Source organism: Cebus imitator, unplaced genomic scaffold (assembly GCF_001604975.1).
Source record: "Cebus imitator isolate Cc_AM_T3 unplaced genomic scaffold, Cebus_imitator-1.0 Scaffold9, whole genome shotgun sequence".
Classification (NCBI taxonomy): domain Eukaryota; kingdom Metazoa; phylum Chordata; class Mammalia; order Primates; family Cebidae; genus Cebus; species Cebus imitator.
The window spans coordinates 6336085-6356047 of NW_016107324.1; the positions used below are offsets into that span (position 1 = coordinate 6336085).

General features: G+C 39.7%; 1 protein-coding gene across 27 annotated transcripts in view; it reads left to right on the forward strand.

Annotated features, from left to right (window-relative positions):
- Window positions 1-2279: 2279 nt before the first annotated feature.
- ATP8B4 (ATPase phospholipid transporting 8B4 (putative)) overlaps window positions 2280-19963 on the forward strand; it is a 419806-nt gene continuing 402122 nt past the window's right edge. For 11 of the 27 annotated variants that reach the window (XR_005203096.1, XR_005203097.1, XR_005203071.1 and 8 more), the window contains exons 1-3: window positions 2281-2459; window positions 10589-10680; window positions 14011-14076. Coding sequence is in view for 10 of the 27 variants with exons in the window: in XM_017543680.2 (XP_017399169.1) it covers window positions 14049-14076 (28 nt within the window). In the remaining 17 variants the exon portion in view is untranslated. Of the gene's footprint in view, window positions 2460-10588; window positions 10681-14010; window positions 14077-18699; window positions 18777-19963 lie in introns of all 27 variants that reach the window. The other 16 variants (XR_005203108.1, XR_005203093.1, XR_005203094.1 and 13 more) reach the window with 8 other exon arrangements.

Sequence of the window (19963 nt, forward strand, 5' to 3'; positions counted from 1 at the left end):
TAACAGTATAGGAGAAGGCCCTGATTTCCTTATATTTTCTTTAACAAAGGGAATTACCTAACATATATTTGCCCCATATGATAGGTTCAAAAATGGTATAGAGGGTATACTTAGCAATGTTTTTCATTTAAAAGTGTTTTTTATTTTAAGTATTTTAAAGAAATGATTGCTTCATTCTTTAACCTGTTCTTGGTCCTCTTTATCATATAAGAAAGCAAGCCATCTTTCTTATTTCCAGATGTCTGTAGTTTCTTGTTACTATGGAACCTTGGTAGGAAAAGGCCCTTGTTTCTGTGAAAACCTGAGGGCCCAGCGTGAGGATGTTCCGGGACAGTAGAGTTGACAGTGCACAGGGGATTAGCTTGCTCTGGTTATAGAGACATGATTAAAACATATTTGATTTCAGTACCTAACTGGCAAATAATGATGCAACTTCTGGAAAATTCCTAGATGGCTTTAGGGATATTTAAAAGAAGCCATACTCTTCCTTTTAAAAACAGATACACGAGATCCAAGATGGCTAAATAGGAACAGCTCTGGAGTACAGTTCCTAGTGAGAACGCAGAGGGTGAGTGAACGCCGCATTTCCAAATGAGTTTTTACTTCCCACAGACCAGGAGATTCCTAGGCTGAGAAGCACCATGAGTTTCTAGCATGGCAGGTGTAGCGGGTCTCCGCACAAAAACTCACACAAATATGGGCGGTTGTTTCAGCTGGCACCTGGAACACCTGGGAGACAGAGTCGCCCATTTAGCTGAAAAAAAGGGGGCTGAAATGGAACCAGGTGATCTGGCTCAGTGGGTCCCACCCCGACAAAGACCAGCAATCTGAAACACTCTGGATTGAGAGTTTCCCATGAAGCGCAGCTGGACCCAGGATAGTCCAGCTCTGTAGGTGGAAGGGTGTCCACCACTACCGAGGCAGTCTGCCATTACTGAGGCAGTTCTAACTATACCTCTATAAACAAAACTACAAGGAAGTTCACACAGTAGCTGGACAGAGCCCATGGCAGCTCAGCAATGCCTCTGCTGACATTCTGTGACTAGGCTATCTCCTTGCTGGGCAGGCCATCTCTGGAAAAAGACAGCAGCATGTCAGGAACTTATAAATAAAGCCCCACCTTCCCAGGACAGAGCACCTGGGAAAAAAGAGTTCCACTGCAGCAGACTTAAATGTACCTGTCCAGCAGCTATGAACAGAAAAGTGGAGCTCACAGCTCAGCACTCGAGCTCCTATAAGGGACAGACTGTCTCTTCAGGCAGCTCCCCAACCCCCGTATATCCAAAGAGACACCTCATAAAGGAGAGCTCAGGCTGACATCTGGCGGATATCCTTCTGGGACAAAGATAGCAGAAGAAGAAACTGGCAGCAACCCTTACTGTTCTGCAGCCGCTGCAGGTGATCCCCAGGCAAGCAGGGTCTGGAGTGGACCTCCAGCAGTCCTGCAGCAGAGGGGCCTGACTGTTAGAAGGAAAACTAAGAAACAGAAATGACTTCATCATCAACAAAAAGGACATCCACTTGGAGACCCCATCCAAAAGTCACCAACTAAAACTAGATACACACTAAAATATTTTATTTTCATCTAATCCCGCTTTAATGACCAGAACCCCCTAAAAACAATTCCAAACTAAAAAATGTAAATCCATTTCCTATGTGGATTTGTTCTTTGATATCATCAGGGTTAATGTTTGCATCCACTGTGCTGAAATTGAGGATATTGGGAAAGAAGTGTCATTGCTTTGTTACTAAATGTCGCTTGAGTGTGCTTAGCTTTCATCCATAAGAGAGCTGAACTTCCCTTGTGATAATTTTTAAAAAAAAAACAATGACAGAAAAAACCCTTGCCGATTATTTCATCTCCGCAAAAGCAGGTGGGAACTGCAAAGAGGTTTGCTTATCTTGCTCAGTCAAGGGCTGGTAAAAACTTTGGTAAGTAGACCTGGTAGCTGGTGTCCCCTTCCATTGTTCACTTTCATCCTTCTGAATTCTTGATTCCCACATAGGAAACCATTCTCAGAAGCCAGCCTCTTGGGAGTTTCCTTTTGTTTCTCCAAGATTAACCAGCTCTGTACTGGCAGCAGGAGCAGGCACTAGGGGAGGAGAGGCTCTTCAGGGCTTTCAGCATTTTTCCAAGCAGAGCTTTTCTCCCTCACTTCCTCACTGGTAGTGAAAATGCTTTCTTGCAATGTCTTCCTCTTTTTCTGATGAAACGCTGTTTCTGATTGCCATCTAGCAGCTTCCGGTGGTGGTAAGTGGTCAAGAGTGTTTTTCCGGGAGTTGATCTCAGGTTTTCGAGAATGCCCCTAGAGACCCAGTTTGTTTTCTATGTCATTTCTTGAGCTTTCAGAGTAGCCTTGCTTTTCTCCTTGGCATGGTCATGGAACGGATACTTGTTTGATCTTCCTGCACTGCTGGGAAATCTCCCTTTTTGGGGAGAGGGTTAGGTCTGGGTTGAGGTGAGTAGATGGGGAGCATTCAATGCTTAGTGAGATGAAGCAAAGATTTAGCTGTGGGCTGGTTGGAACAATCTGTTTCTTTTCTCCCGATTCCTATTTTGTTCTGCTGTTTTCATCTTTGGGGCTAAGGTTTCACAAATATTCTTTATTATTCTCCTTTTGCTAAAAAACAAATTTTGGAGGATTAGTTGGAAATGGGAGATATGACATTTTTTTTGTTGTTTGAAATTTTTATTTTTTATTCTGTTAGGATACCTATTAAATGACCAATGATAGTAGCATAAATGTTCATTTCTTCTTGATTTGTAGGTCTTTGTCACTTCCTTTGGTAGTAGTTGGTTTTATTTTTTTCACAGGGTTTGTATTGGTGCACTTTTCAATATACTGTTTAATCTGTTGTCAGTTTGTGCTTTAGATATGAACAGTTTGCACTGAGCTATCCCTCTGAGGTTTGAGGTTATGTTTTCAGTGCTAAAATTTGTCTGAACAGGTAAAGGTATCTTTTAGCTGTTTTGTTTATAGGCAAGAGAGTGTCTTAGGTCCCTCATTAACAATTAGCTGTTTTGAAGAAATGAAAACTGGTGAAAAACATTAATTGGAAGCTGAAGGCTTATTAGAAAGGAAATGAGGAAATAGAGGTTTTCGTATAGGATTACCAACACCTGTGCCCATGAAGTATCCTGTTTTGCTCAGCTGTTGCTCTGATGCTGGCCTTTACTGCAAAATGAAAACTCAGAGTGATGTCAGTTTTGATTTTGTTCTTTAAATTCATTTTTTATTTTTTATGTGATACATAATAACTGCACATATTTATGGGGTACATGTGATATTTTGGTGCATGCATCTGATGTGTAATGATCAAATCAGGGCAATTAACATACATATCACTTCAAACATTTATCATTTCTTTGTGTTGGTAATATTCCAAATCTTCTCTTTTAGCTATTTTGAGATACAATAAATTATTGTTATTTATCGTCATACTACTGTGTTACCAAATACTAGAACCTGTTCCTTCTATCTAACTATATGTTTGTGCCCATTAACCAGCCTATCTTTACCCCCTTCTTCCTATTCCTCTTCCTAGCAGCCTCTGGTAACCACCATTCTCCCTCTTTACCTCATGAGATCAACTTTTAGCTCCCACATATGCGTGAGGATATGTGAGATTTGTCTTTCTGTGCCTGGCTTATTTTGCTTACCATAATATCCTCCAGTTCCATCCATGTTGCTGCAAATGACAGAGCTTTACTCCTTCTCATGGCTGAATAATATTCCATTGTATATAAATACGACATTAAAAAATTTTATTCATCGGGCTGGGTGTGGTGGCTCACGCCTGTAATCCAAGCACTTTGGAGGCTAAGGCGAGTGGATCACCTGAGGTCGGGAGTTCAAGACCAGCCTGACCAACATGGTGAAACCTCGTCTTTAGGAAAAAAAAATTATTCATCAAGGATAAGTATGGCTGCTTCCATAGCTTGGCTATTGCGAATAGTGCTGCAATAAAAACATGGGAGTGCAGATGTAATAGTGCTGCAATATAAACATGGGAGTTCAGATATCTCTTCAATGTATTTATTTCCTTTCTTTTGGATGTATTCCCAGTAATGGAATTGCTGGATCGTATGGTGGGTCTAGTTTTACTTTTTTATAAACCACAGGGTGATTTATTTTAACCTATATTATGCCTTTATATTGTCTCATGCAGAAATCTTTAAAAATGAGGGAATAGCTGATTTTTTTTGTGCTCCTGGAGGATTTCTTTGTGGATGGGAGAATTTTACTTTGTTTATATGTAGCATATTGAACATTTTCATTTAGTGGGAAAAGAGTTAACTATTTAAAAGAAAATTGGAAATTGTAGCTCTCATTGAAATTAAACTTAACGTGTGTTTGGCCAGATGCAGAAGCTCATGCCTGTAATCCCAGTACTTTGGGAGACTGAGGTGGGCAGATTACTTGAGGTCTGGAATTCAAGATTAGCCTGGCTAACATGGTGAAACCCTGTCTCTACTAAAAATACAAAAATTTGCCAGGTGTGGTGGTACCTTCCTGTAACCCCAACTACTTAGGAGGCTGAGGCAGGAGAATCACCTGAATCATGCAGTGGAGGTTGCAGTGAGCCGAGGTCGGGCCACTGCACTCCAGCCTGGGCGACAGAGCGAGACTTGTCTCTAAAAAAATAAAATAAAATAAAACAAAAACCAAAACTTAATGTATGTAATCTAGATTCTCATATAGCATGACTAAGAATTAAATACAAATATTTGTCTTGAGGATTTCTCATGAAAAGATATTAAAAAATGATAACCTCCTAGCAACATTAAATATTTCAAATATTAATGAAAAATTTCTAATTACATATTGAATATTATTGATTTTTATGTGTTTGGAAACATGATCCTTCCTTTCTTTAAAGTTACCTTGCTTTCCTTTCTTCTTTTATTTACTCAATCGAAGTTTGAGTGCCTACCTGGTGCCAGGCACTGTACTAGATGCCTAGGGGACGAGGGCACAGAGGAAAGGCCACATCATTTCATTTCAGTGGACCCCTCTCTGACCTTTCTTTTGAAGTTGAGCACTCCCTAGTGCTCTGTCCTTGTTCCTCACGCTCTGTTCTTTCCTCACCTCTCTTTGTTCTTGTCTTTTCTGGATGAGGTTATTCATTCTCCTTGATTTCACTCCTTTCCTTGTATATTGATGTTTCCAAGTCTATAAATATTTTTTTTTGTCCTTAGTGCTGAAGATATTTTCAGTGGTCAAGAGACATTTTAAGCCTACATGTTCAAACTGAATTCTTTATTCTTTCATCCCAATTTTTTCTTCTGCCCCTCTGCCTTCTCTTCCTTTCCCCTTCACTGTTGTATTTATCATCATAGTGGCACCTCTGTTCCCTCAATGTCCCAACACGAAAACCTAGAAGTCACCCTAGATTCCTCCTTTTTCTGCATCCGAGCATGCACACCTTTTATTTTATTTTTTAAAGAGACAGGGTCTCACTATGTTGCCCAGGCTGGTCTCCAACTCCTGGGCTCAAGCAATCCATCTGCCTTGGCCTCCCAAGGTGCTGGGATTACAGGCGTGAGCCACCACATCTGGCCCACACAGATCATTTATAAACTGCATGTTTATGGAAACATTTCTAGAATTAAGCTCCATTTGCCAGTTGTCACTGCTCTCCCATCTCTTTTTGTGCCAGCCCATACTGTGAGATTAACCTTCCTAAAATCTCTGACAGCCTGGACTGGCACAGAGAGACACAAGGGAACAAGGAAAACAGAAAAGAGAGCTGAATTCTGATGCACCATTCTACTTAGATACCTCTTCTGTCTCCCTACAACCTGCAGGAGCAACCACAAGGATCTTAACCATAGCAATGCTCTGTGTCACCTTATCTATAAAACAGGGATGATGATAATTCCTGCTCAAAGAGTTTTGATGAGGACTGAATAAGACAACACATGTCAAGTGCTTAGCACAAGGCCAAGTCCCCAGTGAATGGCAGTGACGATGAGGACAATGATGAAGATGATCCTGTCTTTCAGAAGCCACCTCTTACCTACCTTGCCAGCCCCATATCACTGCACATTCTTCCCATGCCTGTGTGATCTGCTTGCCATGACTGTCACTGCTCCCCAAACCTTCCTTCCATTTCACAACACTTGGCCTTTTCTCATGCTCTTCCTTTGACTTGTCTTTACTTTGTTTTGTTTAGCAAACTCTTCTTTTCCTTTCAAAAGGACTCAACTCAGAACTGCCATCCGTGAGGTCTTAGCTGACTCTGCAAAGTAGACTTGGTGACTGCCTTCCCTCTTCCTCCATAGTTCTCCACCCCTCCTTCTACCATAGCCCTGCACCCATCATCCTTTTTAAGATTATTTATTTATTTTGAGACAGGGTCTCATGTGTCACCAAGGCTGGAGTGAAGTGGTGCAATCACAGCTCACTGCAGTCTTGAGCTCCTGGTCTCAAGTAGTCCTCCCACTTCAGCCTCCCAAGCAGTGGGACTACAGGTATGAGCTACCATGCCTGGTTAATATTTTATATTTTTTGTAGAGATGGGATTTTGCCATGTTGCCCAAACTGGTCTCAAACTCCTGGACTCAAGTGAGGAGATAGGGGACATCTGCCCACCTTAGCCTCCCAAAGTTTTGGGATTATGGGTGTGAACCACTACGCCTGGCCTACACTCACCATTTGAATGGTCTTTTATGTGTCTGTCTGCTCTCATCTTCCCCAGATTGTGTGTGGGCTTTCCAAAGCACTGGAAATGCATTTTTGCCTCCCTTGTGGCTAGCCCAGGTTAGGTATAGAGTAGGCACCTGATAAGTGTTTGATGATTGAATGTCAGTAGAGGAAGGATATGTCTCTTACATTTGGTAGGAGGTTTTCTCCATGTGGAGAGTTAAAAAAAATTCATTTTAAGAAAAATAAAAATAATCATTGCTTTCCCTTATTGAGTACTAACTTTGTGGCAGGAGGCATTGAGCTAATTTCTTTAGGAGCATGGCTTGGTTTAGTTTTCCTAGTGATCCTATGAGTTACTCTGATTGTCCACAGAGAAGAAAACTGGGGTTTAGAGGGAGGGGAACTTGCTTGAGATTCTAGTGTTAACAGGAGCAAACTTGGGCGGCCTAACGCCAGCACTGGTGGAGCAATAGGGAAGTGAGAAGGAGAAGAAAGATGCACAAAGCAGGGGAGGCATGTTTGAGAGAAGAGGGATGGGGTGAGGACAAGGAGGAGAAAATGAGCAAGAGATCAGCAAAGTAGGCCAGGAAAGGAAGAGAAGGGAAAGAGAAAAGGAAACTAGAATGCATTTCCGTAAGTGCGTCCATTGCTTCCTGAAGTTTTGATTGAAGTAACTCAGGAATGGAAAACCAAACATTATGTGTTTTCACTTATAAGTGGGAGCCAAGCCATGAGGATGCAAAGGCATAAGAATGACACAATGGATTTTATGGACTCAGGGTGAAAGAGTAGGAAGGGGGTGAGGGATAAAGGACTACAAATTGGGTGCAGTGTATATTAGTCGTGTGATGGGTACACCAGAATTTCACAGATCACCACTAAAGAACTTATTCATGTAACCAAACACCGTTTCCCAAAAACCTACGGAAATAAAAAATTAAAGAAAAAAACCCAGGAGACTACACACCCACATGTACACACACACACACAGATTGGCTTAATATATTTTTTTCACTTCTACTTTTGTATACTTCCTACAATCTACAAGCACTGTGGCTGTTGGCAGCTGTTACCAATACCTAGTAGGATTATCTCTCGCTTCCACCCTCACACTCACACTCAAAGCTGCACACGTGCAGGATGGAAGCTGGGGCTTGTTCCTTTTCTCTCACTGGTGTTAGCTCCCAAGGCTGAGATTTCTCTGTTTCATCTGGATTGCCCGTCTCTGGGGTCTTAGAGCTAAGTTTCAGTTCCCCAATCCCACCTGCTCTTCAGAAAGCCGGCACTGGGGCTGCAGGTAATATTTTGGTAGGCAGGGATGCCTGTGAGTGTGACAGCAAGGTCACCCTTACCTGGGTCCCAGGGTGGGAGGACTCGCTGAGGCTTTGCTCTTCAGGCTCTGGGAACCTAGGGCCAGAGGGAGGAAAGGGGAAGGGCTGGGCGGCCGGAGGAGAGACGGGCTTGTTCCTTCCTCCTGTTATCCTTGCTTGCCATCCTCAGACCCAGCTTCTGCTCAAGCACACTGGTGCAGCCCTCACCAGGAGGCTCTTCGTCTCCACACTTGGTGGGGTTAGTTCTCAGAGAGACGGTAGGTTGGGATGGGAAGCAGAGGCCTTATTGAGAATTGTGAAGAAATATTAGGGAAACGGAAAGGAAACTTGGTAAAAAGCAGAGAAGGAGATGGATTCAGAGGAGAAAAAGTAGACTCAGGAGGTGGTAGTGAGGTGGAGGGAACACACTTTTATGGAATGAACTGTTCATAGCTTTGTACTTAACCTCACAGAGCTCAGAGGAAGGCATTCCCATTTCTACTTTACAGATGTGGAGACTGAGTCTCAGGTCTCAGGCAGGGTACGTGACTTGCTCAAAGCTACACTAGATAGAAAGCCACTGAGCTGGGACTTGAACCTTTGTATTCGTTAAGTCTCTCCTGTATGGCACTCTGTTTCCAAAGAGGAGAGCAGGCAAGCAGAACAGAACAGAGAATGGAACATAGAAGGAGATCTGGGGTTGGGCACATTTCATATTGGTTCCCTTCCTCCTTGGCCAGTTTTGTCCTGAGTCCTCAGAGAACTGGAGAGCACACACACCTAAAGGAAGTAGACGATCCCCACCCTGGTGGGAACACTTCAGTTCCTCCCTAGGCTCTCAGATGGGAGACAGGGAGGGGCTCACCTGGGCAGGTCTCCAGGCCAGCAAGGGGGCCTGCCAAGCCTCTGCCTGTGCTTTTTCCTGACCTCCACTGCTCCTGTCTCTTCCTCAACTGCCCTGGCTTCTTCCTTTTCCCTTTCTTTTTCAAACTCCTCTGATTCCTTTGCCTTAGAGCTAAGTGTCATTCTGCTTTCTATTTTCAATCTTTCTATTTCCACTGGCTCTAACCCCTCAGTTTACCACCTGCCTCTTATCTCCTCACCCCAAACACAACTTCTCTTGAAGTCTCATCACCTGTTCACCCTTATGCCCATTTATTTACTTTTGTAGAGAGGTCTTACAATTTGGCCAGGCTGGTCTAGAGGCTCAAATAGGCCTCCCACTTCAGCCTCCCAGAGTGTTAGGATTATAGGCATGAGCATCTGTGCCCAGCCATTATCTCCTTTCTTTTATTGCAGAATGTCTTGAAGGAGTTACACTCACTGTCCTCATTTTTTCCTAATGTTAATGCAGAAACTTTGACAAAGAGACATCAATGATCTGCCTTTGAGAGAACTAATATCAAATGTGCATCCTCGTGCCCTGTCCCCGTGGCCCACCCCTTGGCTCTGAGGTTTACAGACCTTATTTGCCCCAGGTTCTGTAATGAGTTAGTGAAGAAAAGCAGGAATCCAAGAACAGGGTGGAACAGCTCTCAGGGCTTTTCTCTTGGATGACTTTTGGTGAGTTTACTATGGTTAGAGTAGGTCTTTTTGTTCTGTAGACTTTGTACCATAATTCAATAATAGCCCACCCAAAACAGATCTTTCTGGGGGCAGATTAATAGTAGGTCAGGAAACTGATGATAGAAAATAAAAATGACAATTTATTAATTTAAAATACATAGTCTAACTGTCAGGAGGACCAGGATGTTCACTTCAGCATGACAGGTGCATTCTTTCCCTGTGGGCAGGCTTCTGTGAGAAAGCAAATTATTATCAACAGGTTGCTTGGTGAGCATGGAATGAGAGCAAGGGGAATTAGCTGTAATAACTTGATTGCTGAATGGCCTCAGATCATTAAAGGGACTTTCCATTTTAATCCTTAAAGTGTTGAGTCACCTGCACCAGGTGTTCCTTTTCACTATAAGGAAAGACTTCCTTGTGGAAGGCTGCCCTCTTTCTCACACGATGCTTAACTAGCAGTTTTAGCATGGAGGTCTTGTTATCACTTCAGTCTCAAGGTGTCTAAAACCAACTCTTTATTTTCCTTGTACAAACTGACATCTTTTGACTTTGCTATTTCTTACATTAGAAAATTATTTTCTGTGACCAAGATTCAATACCTAAACTTGAAACGTGAAAACAAAATATTTATGGAAGTATCAATTTCAGTTTTCAAAACATGCATTGCATTTTAAAATCAATTAATATATGTAAGGTCCTTAGCTATCATTTGTTACGTTTCTCTCTCATTCTACTTTCTCACACTTCCCTTATTAAAAATAAGTCATTTTAATTCCTTGAATTAAAACAAGCCATTTTAATTCCTTAAAACTACCATTTTAATTCCTTGAATAAGAGGAAGCCAAGGGTAAGGTGGATAAGGCCCATCTAACAGCTTTGCTTTTCAGGTTTCCTCTACTTGGAGGCAGTTTGTAAGAGGGGGAACTTATTCTTGTAAATATTGTTTGCTTCAGTACTTGTAAAGGGTTAAATTTCAGAATCTTAAGTTCCTGCTTCTAGAGCTAGACTTGACTCTAGCAGACCTTTTTCTTTCAACTGATTTTGTTTACTCTATTTCCTTAGATCTTTACTGTTCCGAAAGTTCAACAAAAGATGACTTTTTCTTTACTTCGACAACCTTTAGAGGTGGAGCAAGTGTCAGTGGTGGTATTTCGGTGAGTTGATCAATTTGCAAGAATGACAGGACTAAATTTTACTTCTAGAGTTAAACTAGAATCTGCTACGTTCATATGAGTCCTTCATAAAGTATATCTGGATTGCCATAGCTACTAGAAAAAGATTGGATTTGAGGAAACAAGGACTTGAATGTCAATTCTTTTTTTTTCGATGTTAGTTTATGTGTCAGAGAGTGATAACACTTGACTAGGATTATTAATGAGAAACAACTTCTGGAAATCTTATGGAAATATTATTTCATATAATAGTGATTATATAATTACTGTGAATTAAAGTACAGACTATTTTCTACAAAAGGAAAAATGGCTAAAAATTGAAAAACGAATTTATTCAGTATGTTCAAAATAAAAGGTTTCAAAGACATTTTGGAAGATGATATTGGAAAAATTAAAAGCAGCAACGTAGCTGTATGTTTCAAAAGTAATTTTAGGAAGAATAAGGAAGAACGTGATATTGCTTTATGTTTGAATGTCTAGGAACTTTTAAAATGAGAAGTGCTAGCAGGAAGAGCTAAAATAAGATAGAGAAGAGGTTACTTGGATATTTTCTCCTTAGTTACCTTATAGTACACAATTGTAGTTAAGTTCATCTTTGTTTTCTATTGGTACCAATACCTCAAAGAAAGGATAAGCTGCCAAGTGGCTAGTGCTTTGATTAGCTTTCTGAGAGATGTGTCTTCTGCCTGCTTTCTCATTACCAAAAAAGGGCGTAGAGACTCCCTTTTTTCATCTTAAAGAATGTTCTTCCTTTCCTCTGCTCCAGGGACTCAGCCTATGAAAAGAGAACGTGTTGATTTAGTCTCCCCGGAGAATTTTCAAGCCCTAATAAGTTGGCTTAGAACTTGCTGATGACCCTTTACCCTCTGGCCAGGTGGGGCTACCAGATACAGATGTCGTCACAGAATTCATTCACCTGCCTAATACCGTTTTGTATTTGTTTCTGTGACTATTCTTTGAAACAAAAACAGCTTTGTTTTTTGTTTGTCTGTGGGTATTTTGTGAAACAAAGAAACAACAAAGTCCTTCACTGGTGAAAACTCACTTTTGCCTGTGGTATTTTTCAAGGAAGACTTTACCATTGAACACCTTTTCGTGTATCTTCCTTTGTAGCTATAGTGCCTCCTGTAAATGAGCGTCCCCAGGTTTGCTCATTTTCTCTTCTTTCTTCTGCTCTTCAATTTGCCTGCAACACTATTCCTATTGGTAATCCAGTTTTGCTCATGTTTTGAGGTTTTTCCCAGGCTGAAGATAAGGGTGTGTAGGAAGATAGGGACGAGAAAGAGGGAGGGAGCAGCCAAAAAAGCTGCAGCCACCCCAGCTTGGGAAGGCAGATCTAAGACATTTTGTGGCTGGGGCCTGGGGTCTGGGATCCAGGAAGGGATAGTTCCTAACAGAGAAGTGCCTTTTAGCATCTGGAAGCCCTTGCTTCGTTTCTCATGGAAATTAGTCTTTCATTCAACAAGTATTTACTGAGCATTGCTATGTGCCAGGCAGGCATTAGATGCTGGAAATACAGCTATGAAGCCCTGTCCTAAAGGAGTTTGTGGAATAATGGGAAAATGGCCAAGATAATAGAAAAGTGTATTCTAGAGTGATGGGGCTCTCACATGGGCAGTGCCAGGTTCTAAGGGAACACACAGGAAGTGCTCCTATCTCTGATTTGGGGAGGTCAGAGAAGGCCTCCTAGAATAAATGATATATGAGTTGACATTGGACAGATGAATAGGAGCTAGTCCGATAAAGCGTGTAGAGACAGCATTAGACGGTAACGGAGAGGGAAGAACATGTGTGAAGGCCACTAAATAGAAAGAAGCTGAATTGAATATTTCTGGAGTGCAGAGCAGGGAGGCATGGGAACAGTGAAGGAGAGTGATTAGGAATCAGACTGGAAAGATGAGCAGGGACCAAGTTGCTGAAGGTCCTAGGAGTCATGTTAGTTTTTTCCCTAAGGCCAACAAGAGGTGTTTGCAGGTTTTTTAGCAGAGGCGTGACATGATGTCATTCCCCTTTAATAATGATGACTCTGGCTTTGATGTGGACACTGATCTACAGGTGGCCAAGGCTGGAACAAGGGAGGAACACTGGGGAGAGCAAGCATTGGTTAGCAGGTGCGTCCTGGAGATAACCCACTGCCTGGGGCAGTTGGGGAGTAGAGAGGTGGGGCTAGGAGGGATGGTCTTGGGCAGCTTTAGTGGCAGCTGGTTGAAGGTGCAGAGGGAGGAACAGGGGAGCTACTGATGGTATATATTTGATGACCTAGCCTTGTTTCTAGCAACACTTGGCAGCAACGCCCCTATCTCCTTGCTTGGATTCATAAGTTTATTTGTCTGGCTTACCCCAGGGGTCAGAAAAGGAAGAAATGATGGTTTCAGGCTTTTTAGACTTCTCGGGGATTTGTGGTGGAGCAGTGCATGTTGATGAACTTCCTCTGCAAACTTTGTTCTTGTAACTACTAAGCCATAAGAGTTGTTCTTCCCCTTCTCTGGTCACCATATGAGTGACCAACTTCTTCTTTATGTATGTTGGCCACATCTTGCCACACCACTTTAGTGAGCAGGAAGACAGCCAGTCATTTCTTTTTCTAACTGAAAGAGCATGCAGCTAGTACCTCTGCCTACACTGTCATGTGTTTGCAAAGGTGCATTTATTTCTATGGTCTTTTGCATTTTGAAAGTTTGAAATCACTTGTTAGCTCCTTCATTTATTAATTCTAAATCCCTGGGCATTTGCAATACGAAGGAAATTTAACTACATGTAGGGAAAAAAAGAAATGCAAAACTGACATTATTCTGGCTTAAAAATAACTACTTGGAGAAGACTACGTAGTTGAGAATAAATTGAGGAAAAGTTTTGGATTGCATTTTGTTTCTCTAGAGCCTGGGTGATAATTTCCTCTCACATATAGCTCTTGAAGTTCACTTCTGGTTCTCAGCTATGGCTTGTGAAAGAATTACCTATGGCACTTAAATAAAAGGTAGATGCTGGAACCTCACCCCTGAGATATTCTGATTCACTGGATTTGAGATATATTAGAACATCTGACTCAATTTTAATGCCAAATTGAGTGGCACACTGTGCTAACCTCGAGTTGTCACATACGACCTTTAAAATACAAATAGATTATTTTTGTACAGTATTATTTGTATCTGGTTGGGCTAAAGCCTGATAAATTAAATCTGTTTTTCCTCCCTGTGTTAGTGACTTCCTACTTATCTAGATTTGTCTACAAAGAAAGTTAAAGGGGGTAAATTTAGAGTTACTGTGCATTTTTCAGATACTAATATTGTGTACTTCCATTTTTTTATGTAGGCTACCTATTAAGATTTGGTGAAAGATCAGGTGTAATAATGTTCTGCAGTGAAAAGAAATCACTTGGTAAGTTTTAAGTTCTTCCAATGATGCAAAGTGATATTTTAAAAATATAATTTTAAATTTTTCATGAAAGTTTAATTTACGTACAAAAAGCACACAGGTCTAGGTGTTGCAGCTCAATGAACTTTGACAATTATTTACACCCATGTAACTAGGAAGGGTATATACAACAAGATATAGAACATTTATTTCTATCACCCCAGAAAGTTCCTTTGTGCCCCTTTTCATTCATTCTTTCTGCACCCACTGTGATCATCTTTTGATTTCTGTCAGATTAGTTTTACCTACTTTCAAAATGAGTATAAATGAAATCATGCAGTGTGTGTTCTATTGTATTGCTGCTTTTGCTCAGCATAAGGTTTTTGACATGTAGTCATATGGTTACATGTGTTAATAGTTTGTTCTTCATTTTAAATTTCAAAGCAGTGTTCCATTGTGTGAACACACCAACAGTTAAAACAGAGTTCATATAGTTAGAAATAATTTTGGTCGTGATAGCAGAAAACACACTTATTTTGGTTAAGTAATTTGATTGAGTGATTAATAGTATCATTAACACTATTCAGTCTACTGAATCCGATTTCTTTAATATAGCATCCACACCAGAGAGTACTGATTTTCTCTTTTGTCTCTAGTTAGCGAGTGACAGACTATTATGTAATTTTTCTTTCAGTAGATGTATGTCCAACCTATTACTGCTGTTTATTTTTGACCATAGGCTCTTTAGAGACTAAAGGCTGGTTTAGAGTTTATCTAATGTCCTGTCTCTCCTTCCAATGTCATCCCTGATAGGTGGTTAACATAATTCCACAGATAATTATATCATGATGCAGTTCATTCCCTTGTTGGATACTTATTCATTGCAACATTCAGCCTCATAATGAGTTGAACTCTGTATCAATGTGGTTCCTACCCACGGGCCATTAGTTATGCCCTCTGGGGCAATATATTCATATTCCCAATGCTAATCAGGAGTCTAGAATTATTGTCATCGTTTTTTTCAAGTAAAATGATTTATTTATATATAATCTTAATAGTGTAAAGCGAAGATTAACTGGATTTAATACAAACAAGTTTTCAATAGGACCGAGTGTTGCAAAATTTTAATATGTTGTAACATGATCTAAGATCCAGGTCTCATTCTCTTGAAAAGTAATTCATATGTATATGTATATATGAATGCATATGTGTAAAAGTAGGCAATTTTTGGAAATAAAAATAAGAAAGCAGGAGTTGCTGTAATCATGCTACCTAGAGATAACTACTGAGGCTACTGTGTTGCACAACTTTACAGGGCTCCAATTATAGTGACCTGTATTAACATATTGTGTATATTGATCCAAATATGTATCACCAAATGGAATTATCCTGCACAGTATTTTGAAAGCTCCTCTTTAAACTTAAAATTATAATTATAGGCACCTTTTATGTCTTTAAACATTTCTCATTAACATTATTCTTATTTACATTTCCCCTTTTAATTTTGAAAATGTTGAGTTTTACAGAACAATTGAAAGAATGATATGATGAACCCTTCATTTTAATTCTACAATTATTACTGTTTGCCACATTTGCTTCCTTACTGTCTCTCTCTTTTTCTATACAAACACATGTGCTCATGTGTACACACACACACGGGGTCTTTTTTTTTTAAATTTAAATAAGTTTTTGGGGAACAGGTGGTATTTGGTTACATGAGTAAGTTCTTTAGTGGCGATTTCTGAGATTTGGTGCACCCATCACCTGAGTAGTATACACTGTTCCCAATTTGTAGTCTTTTATCCCTCACTCCCCTTCCCACCCTTTCCCCTGAGTCCCCAAAATCCATGGTATCATTCTTAGGACTTTGCATCCTCATAACTTAGGGTGAGAACATATGATGTTTAGTTTTCCATTCCTGAGTTATTTCACTTAGAATAATGGTCTCCAATTCCATCCAGGTTACTGCAAATGCCATTATTTCATTCCTTTTTATGTCTCAGTAGTATTCTATGGTGTGTGTGTGTGTGTGTGTGTGTGTGTGTGTGTGTGTATGCCGTATTTTCTTTATCCACTTGTTGATTGATGGGCATTTGGGTTGGTTCCATAGTTTTTGCAATTGCAAATTGTGCTGCTATAAACATGAGTGTGCAAGTGTTTTTTTCATATAATGACTTTTTTTTCCTTGGGTAGATAGCCAGGAGTGGGATTGCTGGGTCAAATGGTAGATCTACTTTAAGGAATTTTCACACTGTTTTCCATAGTGGTTGTACTAGTTTACATTCCCAATAACAGTGTAAAAGTGTTCCCTTTTCACCACATCTATGTCAACATTTATTATTTTTTGATTATGGCCATTTTTGCAGGAGTGAGGTGGTATTACACTGTGCTTTTGGTTTGCATTTTCCTGATAATTAGTGATGTTGAGAATTTTTCATATGTTTTTTGGCCATTTGTATATTCTCTTTTGAGAATTGTCTTTTCATGTCTTTAGCCCACTTTTTGATGGGATTATTTGTTTTTTTCTTCCTGATTTGTTTGAGTTCCTTGTAGATTCTGGATATTAGTCTTGTGTCAGATGTATATATTGTGAAGATTTTCTCCCATTCTGTGAGTTGTTTATTCTGGTGATTATTTCTTTTGCTGTGTAGAAGCTTTTTAGTTTAATTAAGTCCCATCTATTTACGTTTGTTTTGTTGCATTTGCTTTTGGGTTCTTCATCATGAAGTCTTAGCCTAAGCCAATGTCTAGAAGGGTTTGTCTGATGTTATCTTCTAGAAATTTTATGGTTTCAGGTCTTAGATTTAAATCTTTGATCCGTCTTGAGTTAACTTTGTGTAAGGTGAGAGATGAGAATCCAGTTTCATTCTTCTACATGTGGCTAGCCAATTATCCAAGCACCATTTGTTGCATCAGGCATCCTTTCCCTCCTTGATGATTTTGTTTGCTTTGTTGAAGATCAGTTGACTACAAATACTGAGCTTTATTTCTGGGTTTGCTATTCTGTTGCATTGGTCTACATGTCTGTTTTTATAGCAGTACCATGCTGTTTTGGTGACTATGGCCTTATAGTATAGTTTGAAGTTAGGTAATGTAATGCCTACAGATTTGTTCTTTTTGCTTAGTCTTGCTTTGGCTATGTGAACTCCTTTTTGGTTCCATATGAATTTTAAGATTGTTTTTTCTAGTTCTGTGAAAAATCTGGGATCCAGTCTCTTAAAAAAGAGAAAAAAAGAAAAAGAAAAAAATTATACACGAGCTTTTCCACAAAGCAATCGGGAAGAATGTTGTTTATGGGTAAAATACCTAATTCAGATCTCATTTGTTTGGAAATACGGGAAGCAAAAGAAGTACATAATTAGAGGTCTTCTTTAAACCAGCTAAGCTGTTCTTGATTCATAAATATGGGGGTTGTGGAGCCGAAACGCAGCACTCCCTCCCTTACTTTGTTTTTATGGTGTAGAGTGGGAAGAATCAGACCAGTGCCATGTATGTCTTCTATGGGCCTTAGGCACTTTTGTCTTTGTGGAACACTTTCTTCATAAAAACATATTAAAAATTATATTTGATGAATATGTCAGTATAAAGACAAATATAATCCAGGCTAGATTCATTGTTATGTATCCATTACTATTATATTCATTTTTCCTCTGATTTTAAAATAAATGGAAATGGAAACATTTTTGTGGGCTCTTGAAAATATCGTAGGCCCTAGGCACTCTGCCTACTATGTCTCATGGATAAGTCAGCCCTGAATCAGATACACATTTTGGGGGTGAAGTAGCCTTCCAGAGAGCAACTCTGTATATCTTGGGGAGGAGAGAGAGACAGCTTGTTATTCTTATTTTTGTGAACTTACATATAGAAAACAGTTACATATGCTTTTGGTGGTAGTTGTGCTTTCAAGTTATTATTGCCACTGTAAGTTTAAAAACCCTGTGGTAAACTGGGCTTGGTGGCTCATGCCTGTAATCCTAGTGCTTTGGGAAGCTGAGGTGGGAGGATCACTTGAGGCCAGGAGTTTGAGAACACCATGGCCCATATAGCAAGAACCTGTCTCTACAAAAAATTAAAAATTAGTTGGGCATGGTGGCTTGTGCCTGTACTACTCAGGAGGCCGAGGTGGGAGGATAGCTTGAGCCCAGGAGGTCAAGGTTGCAGTGTGCTATGATCATGCCACTATACTCCAGCCTGCATGACAGAGCAAGATCCTATCTCAAAAAACAAAACAAAAAACAAAAAAACACCTGACAATACAGAAATGTATGGTACTCATGTATTTTCACAACACAACCAAAATCTTTAATTTTTTCTTGTCCAACTTAAACATACTGTTTGAGTTTAGTGGGTATCATGGGTTTACAAACCTCTGTTAATTTTCTGTAATTGTCCTTTGTGACAAAAAACAAAACATGAGTCAGAAGTGATAGGAGTGAATCTGGCTCTACTTGCCAGGCATTGGTATTCAAATCCTCTGAGCCTCAATTTTCTCATTTGCAATATGGGGCTAATGTTTACCTCTGAAGGTTACTGTAAAGATGAATGTAAAATGAAATATGTGAAGTACCTCATAAATTATAAAAGCACTATGTAAATGTTAGACAATACTGAATTCATAGATATATGATTCAGTTCATTGATTTCTAGGTTTTTCTCCTGAAAACTTCGAAGTTTTACAAAAACAGTGTCCAGTTTTATGGCTGACATGGGCATTATATGTACAGGTGGGTTTCTTATTTACTGAGGTAACTTGTATGGGGCTCTTATTTACAAGAGGACATTCTGGAAGCCTCTTTTGTACCCTCTGGGACTGCTGATTTTGAAAGGGTTGTTTACTTATGGAGACTCTCTAGAGGCCTGCCAGTGTTGTGCAAACTACAGTGACCAGTTGCTTTGCTTGAAGTTTATATATCTGCTTCTCAGGCATTTACAGTGACTTCTCTTACAATTAATGTTGCATTATCTCTTCTGTTTAACAAACCAGCAGGCTGTAATAGGACCTAGGAGTCATGGAGGTTCAGTGCTAACAGCATTTTGGAACTTAATTGTTTTTGGTTTGCAGTGGGGGAATAAAGTTCTTATATTTTCTTTTTTTTGGTATAATTCGATTACATAATGCTATAAACATTGCTTTGAGCATATATTATTTAGCAGGTATTGTGTTTGTCCTTTGATAGAGGGTGATAAAAAAAGATGAATAAGACATGGAACTTACCCTTACAGGTACCTTATCAATGCATATACAAATATTTTTATGTGTATTAATTTATATGTTTAAAGAGTGTAATTTCTCATTGGGTTTATCTCTTACAGAACAATAAATCCAAAAGCTGTTTTCTCAAGTAGATTTTTAGTTACACTTGTGAAGGAATTAGTTTTTGTTTGAACTTGCATTTTGTCTACCATAATAATTTATTTGAAATTGGATTATGTTTTAAAAAGTCATCTATTTTCTTAGTTTGACTGAATAAGGCTGTTGAAATGAAGTACCACATGGTACTGGCCAGTGAGTGACATACATAAGAGAGTGCTGGCTTCATAAAAGCCCTCTCATAACTTTGGGGTTCTATTTCCTAATAAGTTCTCTTCTAGGTTTTAATAACTTTTTGGTGTCCAGAGAGAAAGGGCATGGGAAATTATTTTTGATTCTACTAGAGATCAAAGACAGACACCTAATCTCTTCAATTACATTCTACTAAAATTCTGTACAAGAAGATGATTGAAATTATTACAGAGACTGAATCCTTGCTGCTTGTTATAAATATTGCAGGGCGTAAGCCTTCCATTTATAGGTTCATCCGCTTTTATGATTGGGGGAGATAGGGAGACAGTATTGCAGTCCTTAGACCTAGATGTGGTCTAGAATTTATCCTGTATTTAAGCCACTTTGGAATATAATTTTTTTTTCTTA